At 47.9% G+C, this 15,602-nt stretch overlaps 2 protein-coding genes across 3 annotated transcripts in view; both read right to left on the bottom strand.

The window, feature by feature from the left end:
• Positions 1-4,904, bottom strand: part of POU2F3 (POU class 2 homeobox 3) — a 95,834-nt gene extending 90,930 nt beyond the window's left edge. The window contains exon 1 of one of the 2 annotated variants that reach the window (XM_081843155.1): positions 4,715-4,904. In XM_081843155.1, the coding sequence (XP_081699281.1) occupies positions 4,715-4,742 (28 nt within the window). In that variant the 5' untranslated portion in view covers positions 4,743-4,904. The remainder of the gene's footprint in view (positions 1-4,714) is intronic. The other variant, XM_081843153.1, reaches the window with a different exon arrangement.
• A 6,293-nt stretch (positions 4,905-11,197) lies between these two features.
• OAF (out at first homolog) overlaps positions 11,198-15,602 on the bottom strand; it is a 28,482-nt gene continuing 24,077 nt past the window's right edge. Inside the window, exons 4-5 of the mRNA XM_081843190.1 lie at positions 12,269-15,059; positions 11,198-11,901 (exon numbers count right to left, since the gene is read on the bottom strand). Coding sequence (XP_081699316.1) covers positions 14,785-15,059 — 275 coding nt within the window. The 3' untranslated portion in view covers positions 11,198-11,901; positions 12,269-14,784. The remainder of the gene's footprint in view (positions 11,902-12,268; positions 15,060-15,602) is intronic.

The following is a 15,602-nucleotide window of genomic DNA, read 5'->3' as shown; positions in this document are numbered from 1 at the left end:
GTTTAAATGGAATCTCCTTTCTTGTAATTTGAACCCATTAGTTTGGGTCCTCTCCTCCGGAGCACCAGAAAACAACCTTGCGCCATGTGACAATCCTTCAGATATTTGAAAATGGCTATCATATCAGCACTCAGTCTTCTCCAAGCAAAACATACCCAACTCCCTCAACCATTCCTCATAATTTGATATATATAATCATGCCTGATAGTTTTCAGTTTTGAATTTTATGAGCATTTTTCTTTTCCTTACATGCAGGCTCCCCCCCCCCCGATTAAGTGGTATATAAATCTCATGGGACAGATAAAATAACTAAATAAGGGGAATGAAAGCTGTAGCAAACTAAACCTGCACACAGAATTCAGTACCTAATTGGGATTCATTTACTTTTTAAAGAAATCCCCAGATGAATGGAGGTTTCCTAAGGCACTGGCTCCAGTTGAGAAATAGGACCAAGTTAACAGAGAACTGCAAAAACCTTGGTGAAATTTCAGAGGCCTTCCTCAAGAGCACATGGTGATGCTTGTGGCAGGGACTTCACAGCTAATCGATACTAAACCACTTAATCACTAAATGATACTAGTTGTCTAAGGATTCTTCTATGGATATGTCTAAGCTATAAAACTAAAGCACCTCCCTTTTCGGTGACACTCTTGTGTGGTCAATGGGCTCGCTGCTATCTTGAAAATTACGTTGCTTGGCTAAATAAACAAGTGCGAAATATTCAAGTTTCTGTTCCCCCCACCATTTCATAATTTCACGACAAACTCATGGAAGACAAAAGCCACTGGAAGCATTTCACAGTGCCGTGGGAAGCTTAGTTGTGCAGGATTTTCAGAAACACAACACTGCAATCTGAAGAAGTGTGCATGCACACGAAAGCTCATACCAAGAACTAACTTAGTTGGTCTTTAAGGTGCTACTGGAAGGAATTTTTTTTGTTTTGACTATGGCAGACCAACACGGCTACCTATCTGTAACTACAACACTGCAATGTTTGCCAGCACGTAGGATTTTGATGTTCACATATCCAAGATCACATCTCCTCCTTTTCCACCTCCACCACAAGGGCCATCTGCCGTGTTTGTGATAAGGCTTAGAAGATTCATGAGAGAGATAGCAGTTCATCATACGGCACATGGTTAAAATAGGGCATTCACTCCCCCAAGATGGCCCCTAACTTGCATGGCTTTCAAAGAGGACGAGACAAATTCATGGAGGACAAAGCTATCAATGGCTACTAACCCTGGGGACTATGTTCTATCTCCACTGTCAGAGTTCTGGATTCTGGTTGCTGGGAACTGCAGGAGGGGAGAGTGATGTTGTGCTCAGGTCTGCTTGAGGGTTCCCCACAGGCATCTGATTGGCCACTGTGAGAACAGGATGCTGTACTAGGTGGGCCATTGGCTTGATCCAGCAGGCTCTTCTTCTGCTCTTATAGCTAATATCTTTCCTGCCAAACTCTATGGATGCTAGTCAGCTGGCAAGCTCCCAGTTTCATGCCATACCCTTGAGCTCATGTTTCTAAATTAGTTGCCCTTCCTTCCTTTGAACATGGCAAGGCAAAACTCAGAGTGCTGCCCATGGCCAAGTGAAATCTCCACCGAGAGAAAGTTACCCGTGAGCGAAGGAAAAAAGGTTGTACTTCCTGAGTTACACAAACACACACATATATTCATGAACTGCTAATGTGTTGACAGCTCAACTGATTCGGAGATAGTCCTAGAATTCCTTCTTTACTAACGAACTCGTTGCTATGGGTTCATCTTAAAGAAAGCCTAAACAAACTTTAGCAAAGGCTATTCAATATTGTTTTTATTATTGCAAACCAGCGGCTCTGTAGGCATATAAGTATGCAATAAAAACCACAGCCAAACATGAAACATTTCAATGGTGACCTTAAGTCAGGAATGGGGAACCTGTAACCTTGATGTTCTTTGGACACTCAAATGCAGAACATAGGAAGCTACATTATAGCAAGTCAGACCATATAGGTCAGTACTGCAGTGACTGTCAATGGCTCTCCAAGATTTCAGGCATGGATATTCCCAGCCCTACCTGGAGATGCCAGGGATTGAACCTGGGACCTTCTGCAGGCAAAGCAGATGCTTGACCTCTGAGCCTTTCCCAGTCACCATGACCAATGGTCAGAGAAGACATGAGCTGAAGTCCAACAACCTCTAGAGGGCCACAATTCCCCCTCCCCTGATTTAAAACAAAACAACTTTAGCAGGCAGACATGGGGAAGGAGCTCTAGAGTTGTGATGCCACCACAAATAAGACCCAGTCAATGGTGGCTGTCCCACATCTCTTGGGAAGGTGGGGGAATCAGAAGATGAACTATAACAATATCCTCGCCTAATGGGCAGGTTCATGCAGTCCTTCCCATGATCTGTTAAGAGGAGGAGTGGACAACCTCTGCCACTCCAAATCCCATCAGCCACCATAGCTAATGGTCAGGGATGATGGGAACTGGAGTCGATCTAAAGGACTAGAAGTTGCCCAGCTGCAGGCCTTCCAAGTGTCCCTATTTTCCAGGGGCAGTCCCAAATATACAGAAAGTGTCCCGGTTTCCGATTTGATTCCAGAATATCCCGCTTTTCCTTAGGATGTCCCTGTTTTCATCGGAGAAATGTCAGAGGGTATGCAGCTGCAGTTTAGGGCTTCTAGGCCCAAACCAGCCATTTAAAACTGGGAATGGAAATAAACAGAAAGCCTGGAAGCAGGGCTGAAATGTGTTCCTAACAGCCTCACAGCTGTGTTCTGAACTGGTTGTAGTGCCTGGGAAGACCTGTGTGAAGCACATTGAGAAATCTGGTGCAGATGTTATTGTGGCCAACTCGCATGTTGCATCATGCTCAGCCTTTCGCTCAAAAATTTTGCTCAGGATGCTGCTGCTCAGTTCTGTGACCTTGTGCTGCCAGCAAAAAAGCAGCCTGTGGCAGGTCAGTGTCCTGAATGGACAAACAAGGTTGAGAATGTCCATTTTGGATTCAGTGTAAAAGAGAAACCACTGGCTGCCCACAAGCAGCTGTGCTATGAAGCCAACTGCAGATGCCTGATATCTCTTAAGAGACATGTGCACCAGATGTTTAAAGCACATGATGTTCCCACCCCACAAAGAATCCTCTGTGAGAGGGAAACTACAGTTTCCAGGATCCTCTGGGTAGAAAGCCATGTGCTTAAAATGCACATTAAATGTATGGCATGCCTGCAACCGTATGGAGATGCCCGGATCTTTGAACAATGTGCAGTCAAGAGGATTTGGCATCACACGGCACTGAAGCTCTGAAATGAGATAGCTGATAACTGTGCCACATGTGCAGGGCTAAAGTGTGAGATTGGTAGGAATACCCCCTGGGCTGGGAATCCAGGAATCAGCTTGGCCCACTTCTAAATCGTGTCACCTTTTATTATGCATTGTGACACCCCATCTCCATTCCCCAGAGTGGTCTGAAACATCTGGGAGCAGAAGGTCAGCAAAGGTTGGTTCCCCATCCTTCAATTCAAAAGTGAGAAAGACAACATCTCCACCACCTGACTCCAGGTGTGTGTGGTTTCCCTCTGTGAGGCTAGGAAGCTGGTATGGATTGCTTTGTCACAAGGGGGAAAGCACTCAGCACAGGCTCAGGGGCTCTGTTGATGCTTTGTATTCTCTCAGTTGTCAAACACAGGCTTCAAAGCATAGCTTGGGTTAGACTGGGGGGGAAATTGCCTAGTCCCCAGCTAGGTCTTCCTCCAGCTTTTAATTTATCTAGGTACACAGGGAAGCTACATAACACATACCAGACCATTGGCCCACCTAGATCAGTGCTGTTTGCACTGAATGGCAGCTGCTCTCCTGGATTTGAGATGAAGTGTTTCACAGGAGGTCAGGGAGGTTGGGATCAGCTTTAAAAAACTGTATCTTAAAAAAGATCAGCTGAAAAGAAAAGAAAAGAAAAGAAAAGAAAAGAAAAGAAAAGAAAAGAAAAGAAGAAAAGACGAGTCTTCCTTTCCTTATCTATAGCCACACACAGCAAGAAGCTGCCAAAGACAACAACCCAGATGGGTGTGTGGACACAAGGAAAGCTGCCTCTGCCTCTGTTTAAATCTACAAGTTTCTCTGTCTGCCTTCCTAGCCATCATCACACTGCATGCTGCTGCCTCTGAGCCAAGGTTTTGCTCCGGAACTATGGTATTTTTTTAATCTGTGCCAGTTGAGCACAGTCTTGGAAGGAGAGAGTATTCCTGGGCATGTGCAGACATCAACTTGCAGAGTCTACCGCCTGCAGCAGCCCCTGCATTCCTCACAGCAGAAAGGATGGGGAGAGAGCCTTCGGGTCAAAGGGCACGATGGCCACACTCAGCTCCAGGGCCTGTCAGATTCTGATGCTCCTGGGTCTCCCTGGCTTAGGCTAAGGTAGCATTCTGAGTCTGATCTTTCTCTCCTCCCTGTTCCACCAGAGCTGATTCCTAACAGCACAACCCACCAGTCTCACCCGATCCAGTTGCTGTTCTCATTCCCCCCCCCCCCACACAACAGGCATGTGCAGATCAAAACAGTGAGAGATCAGAGCAAACAGGAGCTTGTTTGGGGTGGAACTGATGGATCCAGGTGCCCCGGGGGGCTTTCTCAAGGGTAAAGCTTGGAAGCCAGCCTCCTTCCCCAGCCTTTCCAAGAGAACAAGTCGAGCCATCCTGCTCCCTCTCCGCCTCGCCTCCGGAGGGCCCTTACCTGCGTGCCCCGGGTCCAGATTCACCATCCTGCCGGCTGAGAAGTACCTGCCGCAACCTGGCCAGCCCCCGCCCAAAGTGGTGGCCCGTGGGGTTGCCAGCTTCCCTCTGCCCCCTCCGCCAAGATTCCCCCCTTGCTGCTGCTGCTTCCTCCTCTCTTGCCAGCTGCTGCTGCTGCTGCTGCTCCTAGCACCTCTGGCTCAGCAATGCTTCTTGCCACACTGAGGCAGGTGAGCACATTGCCTTGCTGGGACCGCACCCCCTTCACACTAGTCATCTTGGGCAACAGGGATCGTGGTTTTTTTATATATATTATTATTAAAAAACAACACACACACACACACACATCCTAGGAACCTGGCAGGAGGCCCATGCAAAGCAGGCAATTTGCATATTAGTAACCTCACTTGGGCAGAGTCCCTGCAGCACTGGCAGAAGGGAGGTGTGGCAGGAGAGAGCGTGGAGGTGTGTGTGTGTTTATGTGCGGGTTGGAAAAGCAGGCAACTCCCCCCCTTCCGACCACACACACACACACACACACACACGCCCTCAAACTCTGTTTGGGATACGCTGCAAAGAAGGATCTCTTCTTGCAAGATCTGGGGAGGGGGAAGAAGTGTGCTGGAGCTCACCCATCTGCTTTTTGGAAACAGGGGTGGCCTCTTTCCCTCTTGGAAAAGGGAGTCTTGGCTCATGCCTGGACACGTTGGAAAGCAGGGAAAAGAAGGCTTCTCCTGACTGACTGCTCAACCCCCCAAAGCAGGCTTTTGATCTTCTTCAAAGACCCCAAAGTGAACCAGGATGATACTCCCAACTTCAGTCCTGGGAGAGCAGGCGGATGTTAGTCTGAGTAGGCATGGGAGAAAGAAGAGGGGTGTGTGAATAAGCACTCGTGATACCTGTATGAACACAGAGAAACTCAGGCCCAGAGGGGTGGGGCAGGCTGGGAGGTAGCATGACTTGCCCAAGGAGCCGGAGAGGGAGACTCAGTGGCAGAAGAAGGATCTGGGATTATTCGAGACTCTTTGCGCTCTCCAGCACATGTGCCCATCCAACCAGGTCACATCCACACAGCACTTCAGTTTCCCAGGCTCTCTTTACAAAATGCAGTCATATCTAGTAGGGCTGCCGACACAGCTGTGCAATGGACTTCCCTACTAGGTGTTGGGCAAACCATTTGGGGCTTTCCTTATTCTGGAGAAGCATGTAATCAATACAAAGGGGATGCTGGTGCCACACCCAAGATCGGAACGTCAGGTCTGGAGCTGGATGGCTTTGGAAGCTACGAAATAAGAAATTATGTTCCTGGGGTTCAGATGTGTTCTTCCTCTGTATATGCAGGTTCCATTTAGTTGTTGTGGCTATTTGTTGCTGTTGGGAACACAGGAAAATGCCTTCTACCGAGTCAAACAATTAGTCCATCTAGCTCAGTATTATCTACACTGGTTGTGGGTGGCGCTCTGATCTAAACCACTGAGCTTCTTGGGCTTGCGGATCGGAAGGTGGGTGGTTCGAATCCCTGCAATGGGGTGAGCTCCCGTTGCTCTCTCCCAGCTCCTGCCAACCTAGCAGTTTGAAAGCATGCCAGTGCAAGTTGATAAATAGGTACCGCTGTGGCGGGAAGGTAAACAGTGTTTCCGTGAGCTCTGGCACTCATCACAGTCCTCCGTGCGCCAGTAGCGGTTTAGTCATGGTGGCCATATGACCTGGAAAACTGTCTGTGGACAAACGCTCGCTCCCTTGGTCTATAAGTGAGATGAGCGCTGCAACCCCATAGTCGCCTTTGACTGGACTTAACTGTCCAGGGGTCCTTTACCTTTACCTTTTACATTGATGGGCAGTGTCTCTCCAAGATTTCAGAAGGTGTCCTCTTCCAGACCTACCTGAAGATGTCTTCAGGTAGGACCTTCTTCATGCAGATCAGATGCTCTCCCACTGAGCTATGCCCACCTTAAGCCCTTTAAACCCTTTGGTGTGAAGAGTACCGGTAAATGCTTGAAAGGAAGAGGAGGAGAAGCTTTGGGGTTGCCAATCCATGGTTAGAACCAGACTGAATGTGTCCACAGGTCTCTTGGCCACAGACTTCCCAACAATGGCAAGACAGATTATATTTCTATTGAAATTATAGTAATGATGTCTAAGTATGCAACTCTATATACACATTAGCACATGCTAATTTTATGCAGCTCTGTGCCTTCTTTTGCCCTTTTTATCAGTGATGGATTTCCTTTTCCAGCAATGCATATTGCAACCATCTGGATGGTCTAGTGAGATCCTTGGATTGGCTCCGCTGACCCAGCACAACACCAAAAAGGCAGTTAAACTTAACTACCCGGACAAGGAGTACATTACCTGTGGCTAGGAATGGACATTTCCACATCATTTTGCTTCTTTAAAAGGGTCATTGAAAATATTCAGCAGCATTTAGCTATTTGTCTCTCCTAATACTGTACTCAAATTTCTGCATACAATTTTTCCTGATATGCACATTCTTGCAAGTAATAATAATAATAATTTATTATGTGTATCCCACCCATATGACTGGGTTGCCCCAGCCTTTCATTTTTTATGTTATTTTCACTAATAAATGCATATTTATGCTTGCTTTCGCCTAGCACATATTTGCTGAAGAACACTCCAAAGTTCAAAGCAGTGCGATTTTGGAAGGAGAACTGTGCTTTGGTCCTCCTATTGTTTTGGGAAAGTGAAAAGTAGGAAATTTTCAGAGTAAAACTGAACTGAATTTTTCCACCTGCATCCCACCTCAGATATTCAACTCCCACTAGCAGCCGGGAGGATTAAGGGAGACAGGTGAGCCTGGCAGGGTGGGGAAACTGGCCAGCCTGATTACGAAAGAGTAAGGCAAGCTTTATGCAAATTATGCAAAGCTGTCAATCTGCATAAACTTTATGCAAATCAACAGTGAACCTTCCTTTCTGAAATCTGAGCTGCAACAACTCCCCCCATCCCTGTTCTAGAGTTTAGGTAAGGGAGAAGAACTCTCAGCCTGGCATCTACAATGCTGCCCCCCCCAAAAAAAGAAATCTGCAGAGAAGAAATGGGAAAGAAAACAAAATGCTGCTCTGCTCACATATGATGACATGCCTTCCAAAAGTCCATTATAGGAGTGTGGAAAATTCAGGGGAGAGAGAGAGAGAGGGAGAGGGAGAGATAGGGGGGGGGGGTAGAGAGAGAGAGAGAGAGAGAGATCAACCCCCCCCCAATTTTTGCAAAAGAACAAAGCAAGCAACACAAGAGCTCAGACTTCTCACCCTTCCCTCCCCCATTTTCTGCCCTAATATGCAAAGCAGAAATCTAGTGGGTAATATCACACATCATACACAGGGTTGCACCTGGTTCCGAGAGGTGCAACGCCACTGGTTTCTTGTTATCTCTGTACACGAGGTTCACACATGCACTGTTCACATGTGCATCTAGTGTCCAGAGCTACATTGCAGCTGGCTCCTTCATTTCTCTCTACAGGAGCAAAACAAGAGTGAGCCACTTTTAAAAACCTACAATGCCATTTTGGAAGGTGAAAAGATGACAACACTCCCCTACAATTTTGAGATAGATCAAATAGGCAATGGGATTCTGAAAGTCTTTGCCACCCTCCTTAAACTCTGAAGAGGAGTCAACCAAAACTCTCTAGGGAGGGTTTAATAATTGGGGTGCCACAACCAAAAAAGGCCCTGCACCAGATCCCAACCAAACACGCCCCAATGGTGCGGAGACAGATGGAGCAATGTCTCAGAAGAGGAGGGCAGGATGCTAGCAGCATTCATGTGGAGGGAATTTTTGCATTTTGAATTGGACCTGGAAATGAATCATAAGCTGGTAAAGGTGGTGGGAAGAGAGAGAGGACAGGCATAATACCAGAGACCACTCTGGCTGTTCAATCTGCAAGGGAGAACAAGGCGTCCCACTGAGCTGCTGTGGTTCCCCAAGTGCACAACTCTGGAATGGTTTTCTGCATGGAGACACTGACAGCTTGAAGCTGAAAGGAGGAAGGGAGTCCACTGAGAAGCCTTGGTCCTGATCCAGGGGAAATTAGAGCTGGCTCATCGATGGAAAGTCCTGGCATTCGATTTCTTTTCCCTTGATTCCGATACGTGATAAGCCCTCTTTAGAAATTACGCCCACGAGTTCAATCAGCAAGAGATCAGGGAGCGGCGTCTGGCACCAGCACCTTCTGTGCAAACATCTGCAACCATGGAAGCTTTCTTATGCAGAGCCTTACATGCAAAGGCTCCACGCTTCTGCTGTTCCCAGTCGCATGGAAGATTTCGCATGTACAAGACCACTTGTGAATGCTTCCCTGTTGCAGATCTCCACACTTCATGCGTGTGAAGCAGGGGGCAGGATCGCCAGCAGGGGTGGGGGAATTCAGGGCCGAGGGCCAGATATTGGCCCTCAAGACTCTCCCCAAGCCACACCTCCTCTCTCCTGGCCAGAGAGAGCTGGTTGTGTGTGTCACTACCCTAAGGAGTCTCAAAGCGGCTAACGTTCTCATTTTCCTTCCTTCCCCACAACAAACACTCTGTGAGGTGAGTGAGGCTGAGAGACTTCAGAGAAGTGTGACTAGCCCAAGGTCGCCCAGCAGCTGCATGTGGAGGAGCGGGGAAGCGAACCTGGTTCACCAGATTACGAGTCTACCACTCTTAACCACTACACCACACTGGCCCTCAGACTGGAAAACCACTCCACACCCGATTGAGCATAGTTTCTGGAGAAGGCTGTAGTCAGCAGTTTCACACAAACCAATGGATTCAAATGACAAGAAAGGAGATCCCTACTAAACGTTAGGAATAATTTTCTGCTGGTAAAAGCTGTTCGGCGGTGGAATGAACCACCTCAGAAGGTGGTGGACTCTCTTTCACTGGAGGTTTCTGAACAGAGGTTGGACAGTCTGCTGTCAGGGATGCTTTAGCTGTGCTTCCTCCATCACAGGGGATTAGACTAGGTGAGCCTTGGGGTTACCTACTCTTCAATTGGCATAATTGTATCTGAACCCTTTAGAAAAGTGCCATGTTCAAAATGATAGCAGACACAGAATATTTTGGCTGGGCCATTGGCCTGTTCCCCCATGCAACACATCACTGGATGTTGCAGTGATGTTCAGTCAGTGAACATGTCGGTGCAATTATCATGTGAACCACCTCTACCAGCTAAAGATTGTGGCACCCATGTCTTTTAAAAACTCCTCTTCTCCTCTAGTCTGTGACTCCAGCCCCCAAGGAGATTAATGCTTTAAATCTGCCCAATTTCTACTGCCCAGCTCTCCAGGGCAGTACCAGTTCCTAACACCCAAAGGGAGAGGGTGTTAACAGTCTTAAGCTATGCCTCTATTCCCATTTACTCTGCATCCAGTATGCTCCACCCACTGTTTTGGGGAGCTGTGCACACATGACATTAACCACAATCCACACCTATCCTATATTTTCTTGTGAAAAACTGTGTTTGGGTGCTTTTCTCCCCCAAACCGGATTCAATCTGAATCGAGAAGTGCTTGAGTGAAGACATCCCCACTCTGCCCACTAGTGTGGATGTACAGCAGGCATCTTAGACGCTCCTCAAACCCTGCTGTGTACGACAATGTGAAAACAAGGTTTGAAATGCAGTGAAAGAACTGTGCAATGTCAGTAGTCTAATGAAGGCTTATTATCTGCTGTCTCCTAAAGCTGTAGCTGTCTAGTACCCTTTCCCTTTCGCTGCTTGCTGGGATGAGGAAAGACAGGGACACAGCGCTCCCGTGTGGACCACTTTGGAACAACGCATGGCATTTACTGCTGTTTCTCCAGTGTTGTTTTCTTCTGTCTCCAGACACAGGAGCCAGCATCTAACATGGTATCTGCTCCCCCCCCTTCTTCTTAAAATCATTTTAGCAATTTACTCTCTTTTTCACTAGAGCAGGACTACAATGCCCATCACCCTTTAACTTCCAGGTTGGAGCTGATGGGAGTTGGAGTCCCACCATATCCCAGGAGTTGGGATAGCTCAGCTGGTACAGCGTGAAACTCTTAATCTCAAGGTTGTGCAGTGCCCCTTAGTGGAGTTACTGAATATGTCACCCAGAAGGCAACCAGCAGTGCTGAATCCATTAGCAAAACTCCAAATAGGGGCAATAATATAACACATTTATTTGGGGCAACTAAAAATCACACAAAACAGAGGAGCTAGCTTTTGAGTTTCGCAGAACAAACCTGATGTTAGCCACAAAGTGTGGGGATGGCGGGCGGGGCGGGGGGGGGGAGAAACAGACAAAAAATGTTTTCGCTGGCAAAAAAATATGGCGGAATCACATCTGAAATATGGTACAGACATACATGTAAAATTGTGACATTCTTTGCAGACTAATCAAGTTGTTCCCATGCAAAAATAAAATAAAATAAAATATGCACCAGCTAGATTTGTCTCTAGCACAAATTGTTACTGTATATGAGTGGCACATAGAGAGACAGAGACTCCTTGGAGAAAGTGCATTAACAAACAATAGAAATCAGTTTATTCACCTTACATATGATAAATACTTTGCTTTAAAATACTTTCCATTCAAGTTTTACATTTGTTTCACTTCATGTGGCTTTTTTTTTGAAGCAACTCTGACCCCCCCCTTCCCCATCATCCCCCCCCCTTCTCCTCGGGAGAGATGCATACAAAAATAATTCTGTGAGAAAGGCTCAAGAACACACAGAACAATGACTCTGAAATGAAACACTGAAGGTTTGAACTTCCATGGACTGAAATGTCCAGAGTTAAGAAGAGAAAAAGGCACATTGCGGTGGAAGGAGGCATGGGAGAGGCGATGGCAACGAAAAAGAGGGGAGGGAGGGTTGCTAAATGTGGTTTACCTCCCTTCCTCTTCCCTGCTGCCTGGATAGGACCCCTGTGCCTTCAAGCAGCTGCATGGCAGGCAGAAGTCAAACCGGTAAAGCTGCCCCTCACTGCATCTCTGTGGTGGGGGGGAAAGAGGGTCTCTTGAATTTGGCATGTGAGCCCTGCCATAAAGAAAACAGGGCAATACATTGCAAATCAAATATGGGGTCCTCACCAATGGTTAAGTGGGGTTTCTCTTCCATTGCTCGCACAACAGAACACAAACTTGTGGAATTCCCCACCACAAGGTGCCAGCGATGGCTTTAAAAGGGAAGAAGGCAAAGTAATGGAGGATGGTGCTGTTAGGCTGGCCTCAACTAGAGCCAGGGCTTTTTCGGCTGTGGCTCCGATCTGGTGGAACGCTTTGTCACAAGAGACTAGGGCCCTGCGGGACTTGACATCTTTCCGCAGGGCCTGCAAGACAGAGCTGTTCCACAAGGCCTTTGGCCAGGGCACAGCCTGACTCCCTCCTTTAGAAATCTTCGTGGAGCTCTGGCCTAATGGTTGGCATTGGTTTGATTTGAATTAATTTTATAATGAATGGTTTTAGAGTGTTGTATTGTACTGTTGTACTGTTTTATTTTTATTGTTGTTAGCCGCCCTGAGCCCAGCTTCGGCTGGGGAGGGCAGGATATAAATAAAAATTATTATTATTTATTATTATTATTATTAATGGGACGAAGGATGCTGGTGCGATGGGCCTCTGGCCTGACCAAACAGGTCTCCTCTTTACATCCTGCCATAGTTGGTTAGTACACCAATAGCCATTTTACTGCAAATCTCAATGGAATGTGCACAAATTTTCCTCAACTGATTGATAGGATGGTTCACCAAGGGGCTATCCAGACCTGATAAGCCAAGGTGTGCCAAGGTGGTCCCTCCACTGATGCTGTTGGACTCCAACTCCCATCAACCCCAACTGCATGACCTTAATGAAGATCATTTTGTCCATAGGATTATAGAGTCGGAAGGGACCCAAGGGGCATATAATCCACACCCCCCCAATGCAGGGACACTGGTGGGCACCCCCTGCCCTGCGCAGTAAGGTTCCAGTTGGTAATCTGCTCTTCTGTTACCCATCTCCTGGGAAAGGGGTGTGTAAAAATCCTAGGCAACAAATCACCTAAACCTTGTACATTGCTCCATGATTGCCACCGCTCCCCCTTTCTCCACTACATTTTACACATAAGGGAAACTGAGGCGCAGTCACAGGGTACAGTTTCCCCGGAAGTGATGGGGATGGAACTTGCACCCATCACCACCAGCCTTTTTGTCAAGCTCACCGCAAGTCTAATGTCCACATTCAAGTGCATTTCCTAGTACATAGTCAGAATCACCTCTGTCACGTAACCAGCACTTTAAAGCTTGGATTGCTCTGCCACTGAGATAGGAGCTGGAGAGACAGGCAGTAGCATAGAGGGACTGTTTCTATGCCTTAATCATATAGTTAGAAGGGATGCCAAGGGTCATCTAGCAGTCCAAACCCCCTACAATGCAGGAATCACAGCTAAATCAGACTCTCTCCTTCATGCCTGGACATGCCCACATACTCCTGTAGCTTGGGCCACTTCTGACAGCACTGTTGCACAGTGGTCACCCCATATTACTTTGTTCCCCTTGGCTTGATCAGTAGAGTCTCTTTCAAAATTGGGGATTGTCATCAATTCGTCCTATCACATTTTGGGGATATTGCATCATGTAGAAATGCACAGGCACATTGCCTTCTGTTAACAAGAAAGGAAGGAACAGGGGCTTTGGATCTCAAAACAGAACCATAGTGCTTAAGCCTGTGAAATGCTCATTGGCATCTGTTAGCTCAGGATGTGGGGGGACAACACCTAAGGTAGTCCAGCTGCTGCTGCACTACAGCACCTATGATCCCTGACCTTTGGTGATGCTGGCAGGAGCTGATGGGAGTTAAAAGTCCAAACCATGCTGGCTACCCTGGAGTTGCAGGCATCTGGGACATCTTCAGGGTTACTTTCCTATACTGCAAGGATGGGGGGCCTGTTGTCCTGCAGATTTTGTTAGCCATTGCTGACTATTGCCCCTGCTAGACGACCATAGGTTTCTCATTCCTGCTTCGGTTCCTAGCTGCCCACTGATCCTCAGCCACTGGGAGACAGATGCTAGCATGGTTGGAGTGTAAGTACATCTAACTGGAACCTGGTTGGTGTTTCCTCCTCCTTGGGGGGAACAATCGGGAACAAGAGACAGGTCTCTTCAATGAACCAGCCAACTGGGGTCAAGAGGCAGGTCTCAGTTATGCTCTTCCACCTCAGCCAGTCAGCTGATCAAGGGGCATCTGCTGGGTATAGCCTGGTATAGCCATGCTGCTGAGACCAATAATAAGCATTGGGGTCTGCTGTTTAGGGGATGTGATGAATTGTTTCTGAGGTTGGTGTCAATCCTGCTATTCTGTGATCTTCCTGCCATCATTATGCAAAAGGAGCAGGGGGCAGGAACACCACACTTAGACACCAGTTCTGATGCCTCGTCTCATGAGCGTTGAGTGTTCAAGGTAGAACAGCCATCTTGTTGTGGCTGCTTGTTTCCTTCTGCTGGTTGACCCTGGTAGCAAGTTTCAGGGCGCTCTTCAAGTTCAAGAGCTTCGATATGGAGGCCACAGGTTCAAGCTCCACATGACCACCAATGGGCAGATTAAACACCCATAAAAGTGTGGTGCTTGGAGGAGCCTCCTTACTCATCTGTTTTCATATTCCTTCTGGAAGATTGTCAAGAAAGAGCCTCTGTCCTTTCCCCTCAATTGTCCTGATGATACAAAAAGAGTGTAGTGGGTCGCATTTCAGTCTGGGTTGTCAAGGACCTTAAGAATTCAGGAGAGCCAATGGTCAAATGGTGCATGATGGTCCTGGTCCCAAGGCTTCAACAACCCCAACTCTGCCCTAGAGCATGTCCTTGTGCCAACAGCTCACCATCTTCTTAGGCAAGGTCATAGTCAAATGTGGCCTATATCCCCAAGTCCGAGGGAGTTCGCAGTCGGGTAGAAAAGGAGTTGGACAGACCCACACGAAGGCTTCTTAAAATGGAGTCCTGACAGGTGCCCCACCTCCCCTCTAGGCCCCGCACCTTCCTCCTTTCCTAGGCAGCCATCTTGGCAGAGCGACTCAGAACCACATGAAGGGAGGTGGAAGGGAAGCACCAATGGGACAAAATGGCTGCCTGAGCACCCTGCTAGGTCTCCTCGTCCCAAAGGCACAGCTGCTTCTGCGGCACGTAGTAGTCAAAGCTGTAGCCCTTCTGGCAGCTGCGGATGCCACACTTGTAGGAGGAGACCTTCCCAGCAGCGTCGCGGCTCTTGCAGTACTTGAGCATGCAGGGGTACCACTCAATGCTCAGTGCATAGCTGCAGATGCAAGGCCTCCAGCGATCTGCACACAGGCGGCACCGCTGCAAGTTGGGAAGGTCAGCTGACTGGGGCAGGACTTCGAACATGGAGCCATCCACGCCTGCAAGAGAGCCACAAAGACAGAAAGTCACTTCCCATGTCAAGGCCGCATCCAAGCACTGCAATAGCTCTTTGAACAATCACGGCTTCCCCCAAAGAATCCCGGGAACCACAGTTTGTAAAGGGTGCTGAGAGTTATCAAGAGATCTCAGCCAATGCTGGGTCTCCACCGAGGACCTAAGCACTCAGGTGGGTTCATAAGGGAGGAGGTGGTCCTCAAGGTACCTGGGTCTCCACTCCTTTAGGGCTTTAACCAGAATGGTTGTGCTGGATTTGGAAATGATCTGGCATGGGGACCTAGGAAGCTGCCTTATGCTGTTTACAGCACTGCAATGCCCCTGGCTCAGTCATAGGTAAAGGTAAAGGGACCCCTGACCATTAGGTCCAGTCGTGACCGACTCTGGGGTTGCGGCGCTCATCTCGCTTTATTGGCCGAGGGAGCCGGCGTACAGCTTCCGGGTCATGTGGCCAGCATGACTAAGCTACTTCTGGCGAACCAGAGCAGCGCACGGAAACACTGTTTACCTTCCCGCCGGAGCAGTAC

Source organism: Podarcis erhardii (assembly GCF_964252035.2).
Source record: "Podarcis erhardii genome assembly, chromosome: 16".
Taxonomy (NCBI): Eukaryota; Metazoa; Chordata; class Lepidosauria; order Squamata; family Lacertidae; genus Podarcis; species Podarcis erhardii.
The sequence above is the reverse complement of the archived record's forward strand: the minus strand, read 5'-3'. Positions and strand labels throughout refer to the sequence as shown.